Source organism: Eschrichtius robustus, chromosome 14, assembly GCF_028021215.1.
Source record: "Eschrichtius robustus isolate mEscRob2 chromosome 14, mEscRob2.pri, whole genome shotgun sequence".
Taxonomy (NCBI): Eukaryota; Metazoa; Chordata; class Mammalia; order Artiodactyla; family Eschrichtiidae; genus Eschrichtius; species Eschrichtius robustus.
In genome coordinates, this window is record NC_090837.1 from 78462503 (window position 1) to 78486737 (window position 24235).

At 36.3% G+C, this 24235-nt stretch overlaps 1 protein-coding gene across 1 annotated transcript in view; it reads left to right on the forward strand.

The window, feature by feature from the left end:
- DCC (DCC netrin 1 receptor) overlaps positions 1-24235 on the forward strand; it is a 946816-nt gene that overhangs the window by 253835 nt on the left and 668746 nt on the right. Inside the window, exon 4 of the mRNA XM_068562459.1 lies at positions 19669-19953. Coding sequence (XP_068418560.1) covers positions 19669-19953 — 285 coding nt within the window. The remainder of the gene's footprint in view (positions 1-19668; positions 19954-24235) is intronic.

The following is a 24235-nucleotide window of genomic DNA, read 5'->3' on the forward strand; positions in this document are numbered from 1 at the left end:
TTTGCTGACCTTTGCTACAGACTTTCTGCTTCAAGATGTTGTGGTCCTTGTAAGCTATCCTAGTTCAATAGGAGCAGGACTTGCTTGGAATGGAGCAGCCATGGCAAATGTGTGAGACCATGCCTGTGTTAAATAAAAGGCAAGATTTTGAGTCAAACAGCAGTTTGCAGCCAGTATTGCAAACCAGACTCTTGAGTTTCATCTCCAATTAAGACTTTGTAGATTACTTGTGCTTTTATCTAAATCTTGTTCTCACTCTGCAACGTTTAGGCCTAATTAATGTAGGCTCATTTTTCATGGTACTTTCTCTTCTCCTAGCATTTTGGAAAAACTTCATCAGTGATTTTTTTTAAGTTGGCATTAGTATTTATTTGTAGAAGTGGAGAGTTAAGCATGTTATTTTCTACGCTTTGTGTTGCTTAATGCTTTGTATTGTGTTTTCTCTGCCCGTGTGATCTTAGCTACAAAGAGATAGTTCCAGCAAAAGGCAGAGATGTTCAGGGTTTAGTACTATGCAGTTAAGATTTAAAGACACTAATTGTATTAACATTTATTTTTAGATCTTGTCCATAATGATCATTTTCTCTCTCATTCATTGACAGGTGTTTGAATAAATTGCTTACAACTTTAATGCTTTTATAATAGAACCCTTGTGAATACAAGAGTATATCTTTCCCAAGATATTTTAGGCAATTGTCTCAACTTCCTGTTTTTTTTTTTCCCCCTCAAGAACGTCAAAAGGTACATTTTCATAGCCTCATTGTATAGTTCATCCAACTGTTACTGGTCATCATTCATGTCATGATTTTTCAATCCATTTTGTCTCATAATTAGACATTTTGCAGCCTCCGTACCAGACCAAAGCATCTGCTCTTAGAAGTGTTGGTTTTTCCAAGCAGGAGGCTTTTCTGATGCTTCTCTCTGAAGGTACATAGAGTACTTTCATCTTGGCAGGGGGAGTCTGGGTTTAGCCTTAGAAAAGAAATCTGTTCAGATGCTGATAATTTATTTTCAATCAGTAAAATTAGTATACCACTTAATAAATGAAAAGGGTCTCTTTCTACCCACTTTATATCACAAAGGATTAAGATCTCTTGTCCCTTGTTTTAATCAGAGATTTAAAATATGTTTCCATCTAAATGCATTAGCACTGAGCTCCCCTACCTCCTCAACTTGCACTCCGTTTTGAAAAGCTGATTAAATTGTTTCATTGCTGATTGGCTGTAAGCCCATGCACCTTCCTGGCTACAAGCCATTAACACCCTGGCCACAAGTGCTGACAGGAAGATGAAGAGATTTACACCCTCTGATTTCTGTATTAACAACAAGGACTAAACAGTATGTGGTCCTGTCAGTGGATAATGCAGTTTAAAGATATATTTTCTTTTTCCACAGGTGCATTTTTCTCTGAAAATTAGCAGTTCAGCTTGGTGTGAATAATAAGGTATCTTCTCTGATAAGTCTGATTCATATTAAAAAAAAATCTGTATTATGGACAAGTTCAGGACTTATAAGGCTATTAGCATTTCTCTAAATGATAAAACTGGAGTCAGCTTGTTCTTGAGATCTAAGTTTTGATAACCTGAAAAACTTAGTGGAGAGAAACAAGTATGGAAAATGTTACGTTTTATAAAGGGAAAATGCATACACATGTAATAATAGTGAAAAAGAACTTTTCTTAATCATTCAGTTATTTAAGATAAAATTACTTTTTAACAACTAGAAACAATGCAGTATGATGATATGATCGCTTTACCCAATTAATTCTCCACTTGTCTAATAACCAACTATATATCTTTGTAGGAATATATGTGAAGTAAATGTATGTTTTTGTATACATACATTCACTTGAAATATATGTATATATTTGACTACAGTTGCACATATATAAGTATACATATATGCACATACTCTATATGTATCTGTATCTATATCTATACACACATATATACATAAGTGCATGTATGAATATTTACTAATCATGCACATATATATGTGTGTGGGTATATGTATGTGTGTGTGTATATATATAGCACATATAGACATATACTCAGATATATACAACCTCTAATATATAAAAATTGGAAAAAATAAAATGAAGATAGGGTAAAATATTAATTTTGTATATTTAACACATTTTTCCATCAAATGAAATGATTAGATTTGTTTCATCTCTAAGGCCTCTTTCAGCCTTAAGGGATGAACCTAATATTTGTATATCTTCATATTCACTTGAGAATTCTGGAAATGTTTGTAATGATTATTGGAGGATAGAAATACTATAGAAGGAATACAGATGAAAAATCAGGCTTTTAATAATTAATTGCCCAATAACAATTAACCACATACTACTTGCAAAGGCACTGTGCTGGGTAGAAGAGACTATGAAGGAATTGAAGGCTTATTCTTACTTTCAGGTAGCTCATAGATTACTTTTGGAGAAATATGTAGACTGACATGACAGCTGTCACTGTAAAGCAGGGATTGATAAGTGGGGTAAAAAATGCAAAACCAAGTCCTACATTCCAATATCAGGAGAATTCACTTTAAAAAATGTAGACTGTACTGTAAATCGTGTTTGTCAATTACTTTGCTTACAAAATCTTCTCTTGATAGCTGGCTCAAAGATAGTACAAATCTTTAGCGTCTAAATTATTAGAAGTTGTAAGTTCTGAATTACAATAATGAGACTTTCCCATAAATTGAGGCCACCATTAAAATATTCTCAAACTTTAAGATGAAATAAATCAAGTGAAACTAACTATTTTAGAGTTTTCTTAACAGATGGCCCTTTGAGTAAATGGGCAAAACAAAAGTAATTGTTCCTCAATGTGATCAAACTTAAAACAAGGGTATTATTTGATGTTTTCACCATGTGAGGCACTGAGCTGTGAATATTCACAGAAACATAGAGCAATATTTCTATCCTTGAGCAAACTAAAATTTAACTGAATAGAAGAGATGCATGAAAATATGATAATGACACCAATGAATGGTTGAGGATTGCCAAGTGAGTGCCAATGAGAATATATTTGATGAGATATCGGAGAAGAAAAGGGAAAACAGATTTGACTTGGATCTCAAAGATTGAGTTGGGTTCAGATACTTTACTTGTGCATTCAGCAAATATTTATTGAGTGTCTACTAAGTACCAGGCACCTAGGATAGAACAGTAAACAAATCCAGATAAGGGTCAGCCCTCATAAAGTATGAAAAAGCAAAGGAATCAGACAGGTGGGTGGAGAGCAGAAGGGTGGCAAAGCTGAGCAGGTAGATGGGAAAGTATAAAGCCATGTTCAGAAGCTCAGTGAGAAGATCAGTTATATAATAGGACATATGGTTACTAAAGGAGAATTATAGAAGATAGAGATGGAGAGTGAATGACTTCATAAACCCAAGAAAAAATTACTATATCTGATAAGAAATTTGAGAAATAATGCTGTATTCTGAGATTCCCAGTAAAATCAGGTTAATCCTTAGTAAGTTTAGTAGTGAGAAATTGCTTTAAAGATGCACCTCACACATACTCATAAGGGACTTAAGATTGATGGACTCCATTGGTATCTTAATAAATGTTTCTAGATCTAAGACTAAATTCAGTAGAATATTTCCCAAAAGGATGAATAGAGATTACAATAAGCTGTCATCTGTGTCTCAAACACCACTCTTATACAGAAGTAGTATCTGTAAATCACTCTAAAGACTGTCTCACATCCTCAAATGCTGAGGCCAAGAGGAGAGCAAAATACATAAGAGTTTGCTTCAAAGAAAGCAAAATTTGATTCGAAGTGAATACAAAGAACGTTGCAAAATTTAGGATAAATCTGGCTGTTTTAAACTTGTACTTTTGATCTTCTCTTTGTTGAAAAGCTATATGCCTTAAAAATAACAACAGTTTAGATAGCCTTTGAGAACAAGAGTTTTATCTACAGAGCCAAAGTAAATTAGAGTGACTAAATTAATGAGAAAGCTCAATAAACAACAAGGTAACTCACTTGTGATTATAAACAAAGGAATAAGAGTTGTTCATATTAACTTGAGTTGGTCAGTTTTTGCAATACTGGGCAAACTTTATGGGCTCCTCTCTTACCATACATTTCCAAGCTTGTTTTTAAATCCCTTTTAAGTGTCTCTGTGATAAATGTTGTCTGATGAGCACTGTATCTCTACTAGACTGGCAGCTCCATTAGGGCAGTGATGGGGAATGTTTTCTTTACTTCTGTAAATCCAATGATTCACAGTTTCTATTAGTTTTGTTAAATGTTGGTGGATGACTGTAAGGTCTGGCCACATATTAAGTTGTTGAAACACAGAGTCACAGTGTTATTTAATTTTACAAATGGAAAGAACTTGGACGATTACCTCTAATCCTTTCAACTTTGAGATTCAGAGCTTGAGATCCAGTAATTTCCTTATCTCTTACTCTTGTTCTAGTTTTAATATCACATCTCTTACTCTAGTGTGTTTTCTTCTTATTTCCTTCAAACCACCACATATACCCACTTAACCGAAAGCCAAAATCCCTTACCCCACAGCCTAAACCTTTTATTTGGAAACCAGACCAGGGCTCATTCTTTTTTTTATTTTTATTTTTAATTAGCGTTGTTATTTATTTAGAAAAACTCCTATAAAATGTACAAAGATAGAGACTTCAGAAGTAATAATCACATTTGAAATTGTTTATGATGAATTAACACAAGCTCAAGACCAAGTTTCAGCAGCTGTAATCAACAAAGTATTGAGAATATAACACTCTTTCCAGAGTCAACAAAGGTATTTCTAGTGAATCAGAGAATTGAGGCTCTTTCAGGGAAGTAATATGTAGAAGTTGAAGGAGGAGCCATAAACACTATAATCCAGAAACAATTGAATATATAATAATTGAAGAGTAACTATAGTCTATATAATGAGTATATTACTCGACACATTGACAGTACCTTCTTTTCTTTCTTTTTTTTTTAAACATCTTTATTGTAATATAATTGCTTTACAATGGTGTGTTAGTTGCTGCTGTATAACAAAGTGAATCAGCTATACATATACATATATCCCCACATCTCCTCCCTCTTGCATCTCCCTCCCACCCTCCCTATCCCACCCCTCTAGATGGTCACAAAGCACGGAGCTGATCTCCCTGTGCTATGCGGCTGCTTCACACTAGCTATCTATTTTACATTTGGTAGTGTATATATGTCCATGCTACTCTCTCACTTCGTCCCAGCTTACCCTTCCCCCTCCCCATGTCCTCAAGTCCATTCTCTACATCTGCATCTTTATTCCTGTCCTGCCCCTAGGTTCTTCAGAACCATTTTTCTTTTTTTTTTTTTTTTTTAGATTCAATATATATGTGTTAGCATACAGTATTTGTTTTTCTCTTTGTGACTTACTTCACTCTGTATGACAGACTCTAGGTCCATCCACCTCACTACAAATAACTCAGTTTCGTTCCTTTTTATGGCTGAGTAATATTTCGTTGTATATATGTGCCACATATTCTTTATCCATTCATCTGTCGATGGACACTTAGGTTGCTTCCATGTCCTGGCTATTGTAAATAGAGCTGCAATGAACATTGTGGTACACGACTCTTTTTGAATTACCAGGGCTCATTCTTGATCCATCCCTTTCCCTCACAACCCACACTCAACCTTCAACAGGTCCTATGATTATGCCTCAGAATATATCTAGCATCTCTCTTTTTCTCTATTCTCACTGTTATCTCACTTTCCCAAGCTGCGGAACAGAGCATTGTGCACCTGTTATCAATCCCAGGGGAGGATTGCAGACACTTCTGTCCACTGTGTCTTGGTATCAGAATTGCCAAGGAAAACAACACAGCCAAGCACTGGCTGGAACAATGCTTTATTCACATAGAAGAAACAGAGCAAGTTCAGCTCCAGTATTGAGCAGTGTTTCCCCATGGTCAGAGTGTCCCCCACAGAGCTGATGCAGGGCAATCAGTCTACCTGCACCCCTCTGCACCACAGTAGAAAAAACCCAAAACCCTGCTGTGGAGTTTGAAATACTGAAGATGGGGGATGTGCCTGAGGGTCAATGACCTACACACCTAATCAGAACAAAGGAACATTCATTGAGTAAGAAATGGAAAGATATTCTCACACAAGGTGATAGGCCAGCACAGGCTATGTGAGCTTTTTATTCCTTGGTAAGGAAGTGTTCCAGGCCCAGCAGGGGGGAGTCAAAAGACTGCTAGCACGACATTGTCTTTCCCAAAACAAACCCAGTTTTCTTTCACTTCGACTACTATTAAGTTTGTGAGATTCCTGCTTTCACTCTTGCCTTCACCTATGACCTACCCCCACTAACTATCCTCTACATAGCAACAAGAATGGTCTTCAAAAAATGTATATCCAGTCATGTAATTTCCGTGATGAAAATTCCTTAATAACTTCTCTCTTCCATTTGAAAGAAAGGACTCTGAGGTTTTCTGTTACCTGCTCAATGACGGAGCCTTCTGAGGACATTCCAAGACAGTATACAGCCCTGTGGTCTACTTGGAAATCCGTATAGATAACATTTCAAGGGAGATAACCCTGTTGGTGTTGACTGGATATTCGTAAAAACTTTTTAAAGAGATGAGTGATAGAACTAACCCTTATCTGTAAGTTTTGAATTTATATTGTTTCCTCCAATGTACAAAACCATTTTTTTCCTACGGAGTTTTTTGGTTTTGGTTTTTTGTTTTTGTTTTTGTTTTTTTTGCGTTGGTGGGTTATAAAGGAAAGCAGAATGTTTTATCATGATTTTTGCTTTAGCAACTTTGGGACAAATTAAAAGTCCTAAACTCTGGTGCCAGACTTGTACTTCCTGTCCTAGAGTGTTTCTCCTGGAATATCACTGAGAGTGGAGCATGCCAAATCAGTTGTGCCACTCCAGATCTCCTCCACCCCCTGTGATAATGCTTATGCTTTGGTTTCAAGTATCCCAGCCATAAGTTTTGGTGAAATGGCTGGTGAGGTGACCAGCTTTCTGCAGCCCTGTGTATGTCACATGAAAGGCTCATTGGAAATCCGCTGTGGCCTTATCCCACTTAGAAACAGGCGTGAGGGGTCAGGTGTCCTGAAAAAGTGCTTTGGAAAGAGGGCCAGGAGCACTTTGGTCCGGCCTCCTGTAGATACGCATGCGAGAGCAATGACTGATGAGTATAATTCCTGCTGGATGAATGGGCCACAATGGAGGCTTTGGGACTGTGAGGCTGGAGAGGAAACTACCAGTCTAGCCAATGGACCTAATATCTTTTGTAATTCCCCCAGCACCCTCAGGTTAAACCAACAAGAAAGGCCTTTGGTTTTGCACAATGATGAGAACGCAGACATTCTGGCTTATTAAGCATTCCCTGCCCACCCCCCACTTCCAATTGAAGGTCACATGAAAGGCCTAGGTCAAGCGATTAACATGATATATTTAGTTGAAAAATGATGCGCAAGATGGTACAGAATGAAAGTGCCAGCTCAAGAGTATGGTACTGGTAGACTAGAGGGCAAACTAAAGGATTTGAATTAGTTTTGTCCTGGTTATGAGCTGCTGGCAGGATGAGGGAATCTAAACCTTGTGCATATCATGCACCACTCACCAAGGCAAGTCCGTTGTAAGTACTAAAGGCGCAGACCAGGACAGATAACCTGGTTGGAAGGGGTGGAAGATTGGAAGTTTGGGTGCTGCTGGGAAGAAAAATCAAGCCAGCAGAGGGACATCCTCTGGTCAGGCAGACCTAAAAACTAAAATGAACCATTGGAGAGCCTACTGTATAGCTCAGGGAACTCTACTCAGTGCTCTGTGGTGACCTAAATGGGAAGGAAATCCAAAAAAGGGGGGATGTATGTATACGTATAGCTGATTCACTTTGCTGTACAGTAGAAACTAACAACATTGTAAAGCAAATATACTCTGATAAAAATTTAAAAAATAATAAAATGAAAAAAAAAAAAAAACTTCTCAATGTAATTGAAATGAAATACAAACTTACCAAGATGGTATAAGGTGTCTGAATTATCTGTATTATGTGACATCTCCAGTCTAATCTTTTGCTATGCTCCTCTTTGCCCACTGCCCTTCAAAGCTCATTTTCTACTTATTGAACCATGCTTTTTAAGGAATACTTCTTTTTATGTTCAAAGATCATAAGATCAGGAAAGATCATAAACAAGCTTGGAAGTAATGTTATTCCTGGTTCTATAAAAAGTGTGTAAGTACTCTCATACTTGAGACTAATGCTATCCTGAAGGAATATTTTACTTCCTACCACACATACCTGTACCCCATGCCTGGCCCCTTAGGAGCAGGGAAGAAAATCTCTCTCTGACTGCCCACGCATGCCCTTTTCCCACCTTATTCTCAGTCCAAGTATCAGATGATACAACTGGGCCCATGAAAATGACTCCACAACTGAAAGATTTTCAGGAAGGATGATTTACTATTCTCTAATTTACTGACATTCTTCTGCAGCCAGATGATTGCTGGGGATTAGGTATACAGAAAGATATGTTGGAATAAATAACTACTTCAGATTCTTGTGGTGGATATTGATTCAGGTGAGTATGAGACAAATCCCAAAGCATGAATTTTGGCATCAGACTTTTTTTTTTTTTTTTTTTTTTCATTTGAACGGTTCATTCTATCAGGGATATTTTGTTACCTGGGTCAAGCTACAAAATTTTGGTATTTCTTTAAAAATTTGATTTCCTCAGGGTCTTAGTAGAGAAGGTGGAAAATCATACACATTCAGCAATGAAGCAGACATATTTTGACTTTCCATTTTCATTGTGCAAATGCACAGCATGCAAATGTGTTTCATTAGCTCCAATTTTTCTCCCAGTAGGTACTTCCAAATCAAAATTAAAATTATATAGATTTACCAGAAGTTTTTAATCGAAATGATTATTTCTGCTGGGGTTCCTTGATTCTCATGTTACAGATGGATTTTGTGGGGAGAAAAAATAATACTGGTAGAAAAAAAAGAAAAAAATAATACTGGAATTATGAGAGAAAAAATTGAATCTTTTGATGTATTTGATGTGAATCTTAGCTCTTATCAATAGCTAAGCTTTAATTAATTATATACTGAAATAGAAGTATTGAGCTGAAACTACTCTCTCCGCTGCTTCCTTTTATTGAAAGCTTGTTCCATTTAGGTTTCTCCTTTCTTTGGTCTATGTCTACAAGTTTTGAATATAGGATTCAGTCACATATTTTTGACAGGAGAAAAATCATTTATACTGAAAGGAGGGTGATCCTATCTAACAAACTGAAAGTGAAAAATGTTGCCAGGGAACTTCAGTAGGGCCCTTTAGCCATGTAGAGACTATATATTATTATACATTATATAGTGCCTACTATGTATTCAATCAAAGCTACTGGTAATAAGAAAAATAAACATCTGGGTTAATAGATTAACAGGTAGAAGATCATTTAATCCTTTGGATAATATGCTCAAATAAAAGTTTGAAACAGTTATCACCTGATGGATTCTTGTTTCAGTGACCTTTGAAACTCATTGGATAATCTCTTGCTAAGTTTTTCTGCTTATGGGCTCCCCTTTATTGGGGCTTTGCCATGTTTCACTCAAGAAATATGATGAATATGAATCTTACACTCCTCCTCTAGGCTTCCAAAATCCAGAAAAGCCCTTTGACAAAAGCTAGCATTGATCGTTCATCATTATATTTCTCAGGCAATTAGGATGATGCCTGCCACATATGAGGTGCCCAATAAATGTTGACTGATTGTGTTAGTCTGAGTTCTCCAGAGAAACTCATGTGATTATGGAGGCTGAGAAGTCCTCCTGCATTTGGCAAGCTGGAGACCCAGTAAAGCAGATGGTGTAAATTCCAGTTCGAGTCCCAGTCTGAAGGCATGAGAGACCTGATGTCCCAGCTCAAAGAAAGTCAGGCAGAGAGACTGAATCCTCTCTTACTCCACCTTTTTGTTCTATTCAGGCCTTCGATGGATTGGATGAGCCCTACCCACATTGGGGAGGACAGTCTGCTTTACTCAATGTACTGATTTAAATGTTAATCTCATCCAGAAACACCCTCACAGATACACCCAGAATAATGTTTAACCAAAAATCTTAGCACCCCATGGCCTACTTACATCCACAAATAAAATTAGCCACAACATTGACTGACTGAATAAATGAATGAAAGCATACTTTGGAAATTCCCATAAGACGATATAATCAGTGCTGGTAGGGCTTTGTGGCAGGGTTATCAGGGGAGCATAGATAAAGTAGGGAAGGGCTGGTGACAGTTATATGATGTAAAACAAAATATCATACAACTTTAAGAGCTTGCTTTTCTGTTATTTGGATGATTTGCCTGCCTTGAATTAAGCACAATTTACAAGTAGGCCTAACAGATATTAGCCACATTCATAATCAACTTTCATGAATGTTGTGACCGATTGTTAGCCATGCGTAATGCAATTTAAGCTTGATGGAAAGCCTGAGTCTGAATTCTGTAAAACTATTCATAACTATTGATTATAAAACAATCTCAGGTTTTGTAATAAGAATTTTATCTGCAGAGTAGAGAATGACAATAAAGTTATCGTTAAAGCCTGTGGAGGTAAACATCTCTTCATGAAATCGATATACTCTGAATAGTATTTTTACAATTCACACTGAATAGAATACACTGAAAAGAGGGTTAGAATCATTAGCAAAATATCCTTTTGTATATTTTAAGATGTGCGTGTTTTAGAAAAAAAATGAGAAAAATAACTTTCTCCCTTTAAAAAATATTTATTAACATAATTTTATATGGTCATATAGTGTTAAGTACAGTGGATATACCATAATTTGCTTAAGAAATCACCAATTGTACAATTAGCCCATTTTCTATTGTTCACTCTTTTCTTTTTTTATTTTGGGGGGATTTATTTATTTACTTTTTATATTGTTCACTATTTTAAATAATGCTGTACTGAATAATTGTGTGTGTGTGTGTGTGTGTGTGTGTGTATATATATGTATATATATAACTTTTTTCTTCATATATTTATGGAAAGATTCCTAGAAGTGGAGTTCTTGGGTTAAATTATTATGATGCACATTAACAAATCACTTTTCAAAGGTAGCATATCAACTCATGCTTTCAGAATTACTGTTCATAATTTTTTGAAATCATTGCAACCTTAATAGGCTAAAGTGCTATATTATTTTCAGTTTTTGATTACTAATGAACATTTTTCTACATTAGAAGTTTGTCCTTTAAAGAATTCCTATAGAAAATCTTATAATAAAGTAAAACAAGCGAACAAACAACTCCTGTTTGGTCTGCATTACGAGAATGAGTTTCCATTTGGCTTAATACATATATACAGGTAAAAGGCTAGTTTCAGTCATCAAAGAGATGGTGATACGGGTAGGAGAAAATGTAGCTGCCACTGTACAGGGGATGCCATCTAGCCCTTCCTTGAAGAAGGATTCTATTCTAACCTTCACGTACAATAATGGCATCGATGTTCAATATAATTTGATTAGATTTTATGAAGAATCTCTCTCCAGGAAGACAATATCACGTGAGTTTGAGGAAGAGGTGGTAAAGCTCACTTCATTATTTAATCTTGTGCTGGGAAATATATGTTGGATAATAGCTCAGAAGGATGAAAAAAAAAAAAAAAAAAAAAGCTTTTAACATGCTACCCAGAAAAATGCTTCCAAAATCTGCCTCTGTTTGACCCTGGAGTTAACAAAAGACATGGATGGGCCAAGCCAAATCATTCTTGACTGATTGCAGATAATGAAGTCAAAGAGATGCCAACAGAGTTGTTAGTACGTGGGTGTAGTTCATATCTGAAAACAATCTCCAGGGGAAGGTTAGGTGGGGCCTGAAATCCAGCTCTGGATTTGCTAGCCAATCCCATGGGGTACCTTTTTAAACTCATCCCTTCAAAGATGGCACCCTTTTCCAATTCTTATACAGGGGTGATGTTGGCTACCAGAGGCCCTAAGGATGTTATTAAGAAGGGTGACTTGGAGAATCCTGAATTGCTGCTCCATAGATTTGAAGGCCAAGAATCTAGCAGGGCTACTTGATGAGATTAGGAACAGATCTGCATTCAAACTGTCTCTTGATCACTCACAGGAGTCCCAAAGTGACCACTTGGTTCTAAGTCTTACGTATAATCAGTTTTCAGAGATCTGGGAAAATACCAGCCCTTTAGAGTATCTATATTGAACAAACCCCAAGGGTGATTCTGAAAAAGACTTACTTGATGACATTTCTCATTGACTATTTTTTGCCAAGGAAATGAGTTCATTATGTGCTGCTAATCTTGCAGAGCTGGACAGACAAACTGTGTAATTTGCCTACACTTCCCTTTCCCTTTCACACTTCTTCTGTTACATCCTTCTGAGTTCAACTAATTGGCCACATGGATGTTTCTTATAAGGTCACACACTGAAGGAGTGTGGCCGGTACCCGACAGACACACTTCCTAGACTTGTTTCACAATGCCACATTCCAGCCATGGCTCTTTAGCCAACTACCTAGGAGTCTGTAATTGCAGCAGTGAAAATGAAGTTGCTAAAACAGAAACAAAAACCTGGGGGAAAACATAAAGAGGGAAATGATAACTCTCAGAGGGACATACAGAAATACGCTTAAAACATATTCTAAGAATCCTTTATTGGTCTTCTGGCTCCTGAAAAGCAACCAAATCTAGAAAACTTCTCTTTGGATTATGTCTCTTCTCTTCCCCTGAGCTCATTTGAAAATTAAAAGGGGGCAAACAAGGTCTGGCTTTGAAGGGAGGTGGCCGTGAAGCTTTAATTTGGAGCAAACAAAGCATTCACTTCAGCTCTCCTCTGGCAGTTACAGGATATTACCACACTGCTGAATATTTAAAAGCAAGAGACATTTCCGGTCCCAAGGTCTGTCCCCCAGTTGATAAGTCTATTTTTTATTAAATGAACTTTAATTACTTAATAATTAGACCTTCCATTGGAGGAGATGTGGGTCCTGATAGTCTGCCAAAGAGGCCAGAGGGCAAATCAGAAGAACGTGCCATTTTGAGATTAGAATTTAAAAGAAGGAATAGGCCCAATCTGAGGGCGTTGTGGGTGGAGGAGAGGCCTCCCAGGAGGAGGAGGAGAGTCCTTGCATAAACCTGGAATGCTTTATTTCCACTTTTGCTTAGAAAGCAAAGTAGCTTAGAATTAAATGAACAAGAGTGCATGTCTAAGCTATTCAGACTTTCTGACTATCTGGATCTGAATGAAAGATTTCTCCTAGTCTATGTGATGCGTGTGTGCATGGGTAGAAGAGTGCGGAGAGACTATTGTTCTCATTATTTTAATTCTCAGAGCCTAACACTTTTGACGTCCCTGCAGATTTCGCAGCTTTGCATTCATTGCCATGGTGATTTTCTACCTCATTTTTTTAGCATCACAAAGGAAAAGCCCAAATGAAAAATGTTTGCTGCTTTGCTGTTAACATTTCTACTGCCTTGGTGACAGCCAACAGTTTGGATGTGCCTAGCTCCTGAAAAAATCTGTACTGGCCAGAGCCTGATTGATGGCTGGAGCCATTGCCCTGCCTGTCCCAGCTGGGTGGGGGCTGGTCCTGAGACCACTGATAACTTTGTTTCCGGGGACAGTGATTTGAAGGAAGACGGGGAAATCTCATTCGAAATATCACTGTTTCACAATTTAAACTTACGGGCCTTAGATAAAATTTTCATGGATACGCTAGACATCGCTCCCCCCACCCCCTCACAATCTTTTCAAATGAAAGGCTGTATGGGTTGACTTTGTATGCTTATTAGGCTCAGCTCTTTTTCACTTTCCCTGAATAAATCCTTGCTTTCTCTCTCTCTTTACGCTCTTCTTCCTGGATTTCCCAGTGTATAAGAGCCTGGGATATTTGCCTAAACTAATTATCTGACCAATCATACACACTTTCTCATTAGACATATATTTGATGGACGATTATATGCCATGCACTGTGCTAAGTGCTCAGAGTACAGAATAAAATAGAACCAGCTCTGCTTTTGTGGAATTTACAGGTTAGCTGGGCAGATGGCTATTAAATTAACTCCACAGTTAATAAGTTATAATTGAAGCAAATGTTGCAAAGGGGACATACAGGAATAATTGGTTCTATCTCGACCTGGGGGAGGCCCCTCTGAGGAAGTGAGAATTCTGATACTGTGTTGGTACTATGAAATCCCAGGTAATTAAGCGTTTGATAGTTAGTAAATGTTCTAGAAAAGAATTGTAGTTATGGCTGCTTATCAGGCCTTGAGTAACATTTAACAAAGTAACCTATATAAGTAGACACTTAATGAATGCTTTTAGTGTTAAAATTAGTGTTAGAGAATTAGGAAGTATCCTTTACAAAAATCGAAATAAACAGGGTGAGACCCATTTCTCCTCGGTACTCTCATAATGGCTATATATCGCTTGCTAACAACATTTAATCCTTATTATACAACTGTAATTAGGATAGTTAACATCAATAAAATTTCTGATGCCGAAGCCCAGGCACTTTTACAATAGTAAAAGTAGCTTATAAAATTTAAGTTGTAAGTGTCTATGTTTATCATTTCTAGGACAGGGGATAAAATGGAGTTCCCATATATGCGTGCCTGATTTTTCCATATGTAAAACAACGTGTTCTTTCCTTATTATGGTTCCTGAACTGACCCCGCACTAATAGGTGCTGGTCTTTGTTAATGTACAGAGGTGCGAGTAATGTGTAGACCTGTCAGTTAGCTGGGATGAGACACTTCCAACAAGTCCAGCTGTCTTAGAATCCTGGGCCAGGCTAGGTGTGAAGGTAGGAAACTTGAGTATAATTCGTTCTGGGAAACAGACTTTCCCCAAGGCTAATAATGAAAGGCCTCCATGGAAACAACCCAGCATAGGTTTGTATGCTATTTTTAATTGCACAATACTTCAGGCTGAAGCTTGTCTGTAAAAATTCAATCTGGGGCAGAATGTACTTACTAAACAGAGTTTTCCAGTATTGTGCTGATACTTGGGGGTTGAAGAATCAGGAAGTATTGTTATATTAAAAAAAAAAAAAAAAAAAAAAAAAAACTCCTTTGGGGACATTTTCACTTAGATTGGGGAAATAGGGTATTTTAAGAAGTATCATTCAGGACAAAACCTTTTTTTAAACCATCATACATAATGTAAACATTTGAATGAGTTTCGTTCCCTTTCCAGTTCCATCTATAAAGTGGAGACAGTAATACTTAAAGAGCTGTTGTTAGGATTAAAGGAGTTAATTTGTAAAGGAGCTTAGAATAGTGTCAGTGATAAAACTCAGGTCTCTTGTGTCATTGGTCTGGATCCAGCAGCTCTCCAGGGAATCACATTGCATGGGGGTTGAATTGATGGTTCTTGTCATATGTGAAACCCTGAGACAAACCTTGAGGGTTGATTTAGGGTTTTCTGTTTGTTCTTTGGGTTTTTCATTTCATTTTGTTTTGGTACCATTTCTCTGTTTACCAACTGATATCAAATGGAGGCAAGGAGCAACAATTAAAAAAACAAACAAAAAACCCCCCTGTCTGTTCTTGTCCGAAAGTGGGACATTCCCAAGGAGAAGAGAAAGGTTCCACTTGGTTCCTAAAATCACCAAAAGCCCCATCCTAGAATTCAGCCCAGTTGGTTGATGCCAAGGGAAAAAGGCATCTTTTTAATGGATAGAGATGATCAGTTGCTATTTATGGTTTGATGGTGGCCTTGAACATCTCTAGTCTGTAAAAAAAAAAAAAAAAAAAAAAAGGCCAAGGTCTGGCTAAATGATGAAGCAGAGAAGTGACCCCCCCAGGTAATCTGGCACCCAGGTGTGTTATTCACCATCCTAAACTGCCACAGAGTATGTTAGAAAGTGATACCAACACTCAAATGCAGTTATCAAAATTTTCATTCTTGTAATAGTCTAATTAGACATGGAACCTCAGTAAATATTTGTGGGGTTTTTTTTCTTTCAGTAGATATTTGATATATTCTGTGGACTGAAAAAACATATATACAAACATTTAAACACTTGTCAGCCTTTTATTTATACAGTCAACTATGTCATTCTATCTGTAAGTTATAAGTTCTGTAAAAATTCAAAAGATTAAGAGATGATTTCCGGTAAGTAAGACTAAGGAAAAGAGGATATTTTGACTTAGTACTTTAAGAATGATGACAGATTTGATAGGTAGATGTTAGGGGAGAAGGTATACTTCTTAAGAGGAAATTTCATGAGAAATACAATCAAGAGGGAGCCAGGTATATACCTGTTCAATAAATCCAAGAATTCTTTCATAGGAGTTGTGGAAGATGAGCCTGGAAGGAACACTGTATTAGATTCTTGGGTACCAGGATTTAGGGTATGAGACAATATTAGAAAATGGAATGTTAGAGTTTCTTGAGTGAAAAAAAACAAAAAAACTTTGGTGATTTAGAAACACTCCTCTTTTGACTATGTTTAGAATGGATTTAGGTAAGAAAAGAGTAGTGATAGGAATACCATTCGTGTTATGATTACAGTCTATCAAATGTGATCTAATGAGTTGAACCAGGCTTTTTCCATGAACAGGCTCTTGATGAGCAGGTAGCTATTTTTCATGAAGATCTAGTTAAAATTATACCTGTATCTTTGTATTGCATTAGAGCATTAAATGACTCTTATGAATATACTGTATTTCATTCTTGAGTTACAGTGAGTTTAATGTTCTTAAGTAGTTGCTCACACTCTGCCTTGAAAATATAGTACTAAGTTGATCGCCTATAACTTCTTCTTTTAATACTGTTGCTGGTTTGTTGCACGACCATGAGTTGAGAGTGCTCAGAGACAGCACAATACTGGAAGCATTAATTCAAGCCATACAGAACCTCGTAAACCTAGCATTTCTTTTTGATGCTTGGGGTTTCCTTTGTAGAGACACAAAGAAAAAGCTACAAATCATGTTTATAGTTTCTCACTATATCAAATAATCAACTATTTGAAGTTTTCAAACATTGCATCATTAAATTTTAAGTAAGAGGTAATTCCAACCCCCTGTTTATTAAGATCTAAAATAACCATAGTGAATAAGCATGTGGAACAATAGCCAATTCCATTAAGCCCAATTATATTAATATATAATCTCATGCCTCATCTATGATTCTTCCAGCTAGATGAAGTTTATATAAAGGAACCAACTGTTGAGTATCAATTTGAATTACTCTTTCATTTTATGTTTTATTCTATGCTCTAGAACTCTGAAGGTGAATTTTGTGAATACCACAGACATTCAGATGTAAAATACATATTTAGAATTTTATCCAGTGTATGTAGCTTGTACAGGACCATATATCTGGATATATAGAAGTATCCAGATATTTTATCAACTTATCAAAAATATTTTATTCTTACCTCCTTTGTATAAAATGTATAACTTGTATGTGTGGGTAAATTACTCCCAACGGTGTTTCCTTAACTATAAAATAAAATGCTAGGGATGTGAAGACCAAGAACACAACATCTGGACACTACTCATTGCAGATTTGCCTTGTGTAGTATATATAAACCATTCGCTGTTCAAGTATATGCTTTAAATCCATACCAAAGCCAATCAGTAGTAGATTAGTGTGGCTTCTTTTGAATACACTCAAGATTATACACTACAAACAGCCTGGAAATTGGACTTTGAACAATGAGCTAGGGCACAAGTTAATGGATTCCTTTTGGTCTTCGTTCAGTGGTGGATCCAGCATAGTTATAGATTAGTTCCAGTTAACTGAATGAGAAGAATAAAATTAGGCATGTGGTTTGCTCCCACTGTAGACACATCTGTACTGTTGAGACAGATAGCTCCATGGATCTAGATTCCAGATGAGTAATTTTAATACCTAAGTGTAGGATATATTTCCATTGATAAATTAACATATGCATCAAAATTCATATTTCTCTATGGTCTAGAATTAATTGTCCTTGCTAAACCATGGTGCCACATCTCCAGGTCTGTAGGTCTGTTTATGAGTGTGGCGGTAGTCAGTGGTAGACCATCGTTGGCAACTTAAATCCATTCCGTATGTGATACTGATGTAATTTCCTTTTTCATAGATTCAGTTACCCTGTGGCTCAAAAGACTAATCCCTGAAAGGGACATGAAATGCTACCTTAGCCTAGGGTATGAGACTTCTCTACAGCATTTTTGATTGTCTCTCATATTAAATTATGATGTTTTAGCCTAGGTCATTTTGCCTTTGCCCTTTTCACTCCAGCAAAATTTTTATCAGATTATAGGGAAAGTTAGGTTTGTGAGAATTAGTAGACCCCAAATAAACCTAACAGTAGTTAAAACTGAACACATTAGAATTTGTTATTAACTAAATATTGGTAGAAAGTTTCTTGACAAAATTTAAACTAAGACCTAGGAAACTTTGACCTACTTATAATAGATCTATAAAATAAAAATTGCAGTAATGCAAATATGATCAGAAAAAACTTGACATGAAACCCAAACTGATGAATGAATCAAATTTTATTGTGAAATGCACATACAGGGAAACCAATTCCAGTAAAGATAAAATATTGGCATATAACTGTGATGAATAGAACACAAATCAAGAAATTAAAATTATTTAATTGGATTGACTCTAGAAAGTAAAATTGCCAATGATCCATCAATGGTGACATAATTCATTCAAATATGTTTGTTTGTAATCACAAAAAATGTTTTCACGGTCAAAGCACTAGGGTCACAAATATCCATCTGTTCATAAAAGGGGGTTCAAGAGGGCAGGCTCCAAATATCTTCTACCCTTCTCATATACAGCATCATGATGGAGGAGGCTTCTCTCTCTCACCATCCTTCATGCTCAGTGATGGCCAGTTTGTTTATTTTTTTGTCTTTTCTTTTTCCCCTGCCTTTGCTTAATCATCCATATGGATGCATCTTTTTTACATGTTATTTCAAATGGACATAATAGTAGTTGTATTTGTTGAATTCACTACTATCCCATTTTATAGCCCAAAGAAATGAAACAAGTTACCAAAGGACTCACACAGAGTAGGTGGCCCAGCCAGACTAGAAACACAAACTAGTCTAATTCCAACTTAAGCATTTTTTCATTTCACCACAGCTATAACTGGCAAATACTGATGATCATTTACCTTAAGGAGTCAGCCTATAATTGGTGGTTAATACGACTCATCTTTCTTGAAACTGCGCTAGGTTATGTCATATGGCCAGTCCTTCATAAATTCCCATAACTTCATAGTCCTTTGTCCAAAGTTGGCTAACAGTAAGAGCATAGGATGAGAATTTGGAAGAGCCAGGTCCCCTTGGCAGGATTATATCATAGTAACTGTGTGAATGCATGTGGAATTTCACTTTTCTGAACCTCAGTTCCCTCATATATAAAATTAAGATGATCTTGCCTGCTTTGTTTGTTTTATAAGGCTGCTTTATTACCCAATAAAAACAAAACAGTCAGCTTCTAGAGATTAATGGCAGCATCTTTATCATTTTTTAGTCACGGAAACTACTGTAGGGCCAGACATAATGTGGTAAAATGTGAAGAGCAAACAAGATGTATTTTGAGAAGATGCTTTGTAGGATACAATTTTCTAAAAAGAACACAGGTGTGATTTTTTATTTGGTGACTATTGTGCCTCCTCTGAAAGATTTATCCTTTGTTCTTTGTGTTTCTCCTAGGACCACTGAGGTTCCTCTCCCAGACAGAATCTGTCACTGCCTTCATGGGCGACACAGTGCTACTCAAGTGTGAAGTCATTGGGGAGCCGATGCCAACAATACACTGGCAGAAAAACCAACAAGACCTGACTCCCATCCCGGGTGACTCCCGCGTGGTGGTCTTGCCCTCTGGAGCCTTGCAAATCGGTAGACTTCAACTGGGAGACATTGGAATCTATCGATGCTTAGCCCGGAATCCAGCCAGCTCAAGAACAGGAAATGAAGCAGAAGTCAGAATCTTATCAGGTATTGCTGATAAGATTAGTGTTCTTTATTCTCTTCAGAATTATATTTTCTAGAGTTGTTTGAGCAATTTTTCCTTTAACACATACTTAGTAGTTGTTTTTAAGTTCTGTATTGTGTATTGGGTTTAGTTTTATATTTTTTTCTTCTTTTCTAAATGAACCATTAGATGAGGGTATGCCAAAAGCTTTTCTTCTCTTTCCATGGTTTGTAGTTGAACTTTCCGGTACAACAGAAACAGGTATTTTCCTTATATTTGGCTTCATTCACTCACTCATTCCATTAATAGTTAATGAGTGCTTCTTTGTGCAAAGCCCATTGCTAAACATTTTTATGTTATTTGATTTTCCTCTGGTAATAGTCTAAGAGGTAGTTATTGTTATCCCCATTTTCAGAGGATGAAGGTGAGGCTTAGCAAGGTTAAGAGCCTTCCCCAGCTTAATATTGAACTTTCATTTGCTTATCCATTCATACACTCATTTCTGAGAAGCATTGTGCTAAGTACTAGGGGTACAGCAATGACTAAGACTGACACAGAGCCTGGCTTATATAGAATTCTGGGTGAACATGGACATACGAGTAATTACAATAAAGTGTGATTGATATTATGATAAGGAAAGTGTTTCTCTCCATCTGTTATCTCCCTTTCTCTTCCCTGGAAAATCTCTAAGACTCTGGCCTCATTTTTCTCTCCTAAATAATCAGAGGTTAGAATGGATATTTTCTAAGATCTCTTCCAATAACTGCTACTATCTTATATCTATGTAATACCTATCAATACTTTCTCATTTAATTTTACTTGTGGGGTTTATTTAGACTCATTTGTGAGAATCACAAAGAAGGCAACACTTGAGTAATTGTAACAGACTCGCTGTCAAAGCACTGGCGTTGGCTCTTGTCTCCACATTCTGTATGTAGTGATCACAAGTCCTTCCACTAGGTAGAGGGTAACATCCCCAAGTCATTCCAAATGCAGACTGGCAATGTGGTTGAAAGTTTCCAGAGACCTTAATTAGGACATCTCTAAAACCGCTTCTAACCCTTTTGTGGATTCTCTCTTCTGTTAGTCACAGGGATACTGACTTAAATGTGTCAGTAACCATCAGTGACACTGTTGCCTTCCATCCTCTAGGCAGTGACAGATGCAAATGCAGCATTTATTCCCAACACGTACATGCATTTACTTACACATCCATTAGATACACAAAAATTTTAAATATTTATATTCACATAACCTTAGTAATGCATCTGAGTCAATCAGATGCAAAGCCCAGGTAAGCCACATAGAAAATTGGCAAGAATATGTTTGACTATCTTAATATGACTGAAAAGTCTGTTTTCCAGTGGTATTAAGGGATAAAGTTGGACTAATTAAATATTAAATATGAAATGGAAACATTTGAAAGACACAGAGACATAATCATCAAATCACCATTTACATTCGTTTCTTCACCTTGCAAGACACATTTGCATTGCAATCCATGGAGATTTATTTAAAGCCAAATTTCATATTGTTAATTTGGCTAAAATCAAAAATATGTCGTTGTACTTTGGAGGTGTGTGGGTATTCCTTACCTGGATGAAAACTCATATTTTTTTTTGAAATCACTACATCTAATGAGAATTTTTCTCAAAGTTCTATGAGTTCAAATATAAACTTCACAAAGGAGTTATGAGCTAAGGTAATAAACACACACACGTTATTAGCATACTTGATTAATCCTGTATTGTATACTGTTGACCACATCAAGAACCTGCTGGAAGACCATGTTTGTCCCATTTATGCCAGAGTTTGCAAACTGGTTTAGAGGTCAAATTCACAAATCCACAACAAGTACAAAATTGAGTGAGAGAATGAGTAAATGAATGAATAAATGCTCAATCCCAGCTTCTTTTAGTTGCCATTTAGCGTTTCCTAATTTTTAAAATCGTGCTAGTCCTTTCTTAATCAATTTCCACTTTCTATAAGTACCAGTTTGAGGAAGTCATAATTGCACAGGTATATTGCCCTTTCTCTATTAAAACATGTATTTAATAGGGTAAGATAGACACAGTTAAAATAGAAATCCATTATATTATTAACATGACTTAGAAACATTAAAGTGGTACGTATATGGTTACCACTCTTTAAAAAAAAATACATTCTTCCATGGCCATTTAAATATCATGTTGACTGATGAACTTATCCATTTTCCCTTTAGTTTGAAACATAAATGCCAATTTGAAGTTCTGCAACTTTGTTCAACACTTGTTTTTACCACAGTTCATAAAGAGAGTATTTTCATTTGGGTGCATATGTGTGGAGAGTTATCCGTTTCTAAATAATATGTAATTTGATACCCTTATTCAAGTTTATGTAGAATACATTTCAGGTTGCCACTTTTATGTATCAGGTGTCTAATATCACCAAGTAACAGAGATTTATTAAATTCAGATTTTAAGAATCAAATAGTTGTTTCAAAATGCTGTCTTCCAGCAAGCAGTTGCAGTTTATTCACTACATAAATACTTTACTCAACAAGCTTTTGAGTGAATCTTATGTACCTGTCATCACACAGGTTACTAGGAACACAAAGTTGAAAGATAATGCCCCCGCAAATGGTTGTCTAGTGGGTGAAATAGATAAAGCAAGTAGACCGTTCTTTGAAAGAAGAAATACAGAGTGCCATCCCCTTACATAAGAGAGAAAAGCAATGTGCCAGTCTTGAAGAACAAGTAGTAGCTAGGCCAAGAGAAGACTACACCAGGAGGAAAGAACCACATCAGCAAAACACAGAGAAAATAGAGATAAAAACTTTTCAGAGGAACTGCACTCATTCAGAGGAACTGAATGCATTCTGTTTAACTGGGTCATAGGGCATAGGAAGTGTTGAAGGAGGAGAAATTGGAAGCAAGGACGATAAACTGAAGGAAGAAAGATACGGTAGAATGTACAGCATTAATTCTGGAGAGAAATGATCAAAAGCTGCTACTAAAGTGGTATCAGAAAGGATTCAGAAATGAAGATGAGTGGGGAGATATTAAGGACAGGTCTTGGAGACATATCAGATGTGCCTCAAGAGGGAGGGGATGGAGTCCACGCTCAGATGAAGCTAGGTAGTGGCACTTTTCCTGAGATGAGGAGCAGGGTAGTGGTGTTATTGTGCTCAAATTAAATTACAAATTTTTAAAAGAGATTTTTCTCATAACATTGCATATTTTCAAGATTAAATGAATAATTATTTGTTTCATTAAAAGGTAGAAAAATTGGTAACTAATTTGTTGATTAATGTTTGAAGACAAAATTCTGGGGAATTATATATTTTTAACAGAGTAAGTTACTATTAAATTACTGTAAAGGATTTTTTTTTTTGAAATATTGATAACAAAACACTAAGAGTTGAGATGGTTTAAAATGTCTCATTGTCTGTGATGGAGAATGTAGCAGGGATTGAAACAGCCATAGTGCTCGTCAGGTCCACTTTATTCAGATCTCATCGTGTCTGAGTGCCAAACAGTAGATTGAATTGATGAATTATAAATCTGCTTTGGGCACTAGGTTGACTGAAATAACTGGCCCATACACTGGAACTCTGATTTCAGTTTTCTTAATGGCCTAATTGAATTGATCAATTGGTAATTCAATCTGTTGTTCATTCGTTTAGCTATAATTAGATGATTCTGGATCCTTGATAGACTTGAACTAAATATCTGTGTAATTAGAGACATTGGCTTTTAATGGAATAAGTTGGACTAAAATATATTTTGAATGATTTTTCTCTATAATATTTATTTTTTATTGGAATAAATTTTAATAGAAACCATCCCAAATGGCATATTATTTAAAAGGAAAACTGTGTTTTTTGGTTTTAAAAGAGTTTCAGAATATGTTCATCTCTAAGAATTTATTATTAACCAATGGATGCATTAAACTTTTTAGTTTGACTAAATATTACTTATATTTCAAAGCTAATTACACTTTCCTACCATTTATTTGTATAATTTCTACAGAATAATAATCTGTAGAGGAAAACAAAGAAGACACATTCTTTGTTTTGAAATTTACCATCGAGCCAGACAGTTAATTCATAGCCATATGACTAATATAAGGCAGGGAATGGTAAATTTAGGTAAATATCTCTAGTTCCAAATCAACACAGACAAGGGATACATCAATTCTAGGTAGAAACTTTGCAAAGTCTTTAGAGATTACTTTTGTAGGTCATCAGGAGATAACCATTTGTAGAATGATAATAGCAGGTGATCAATCTAGAGTTAGAAGCTGAACCTGCCTTATGGAGAACCT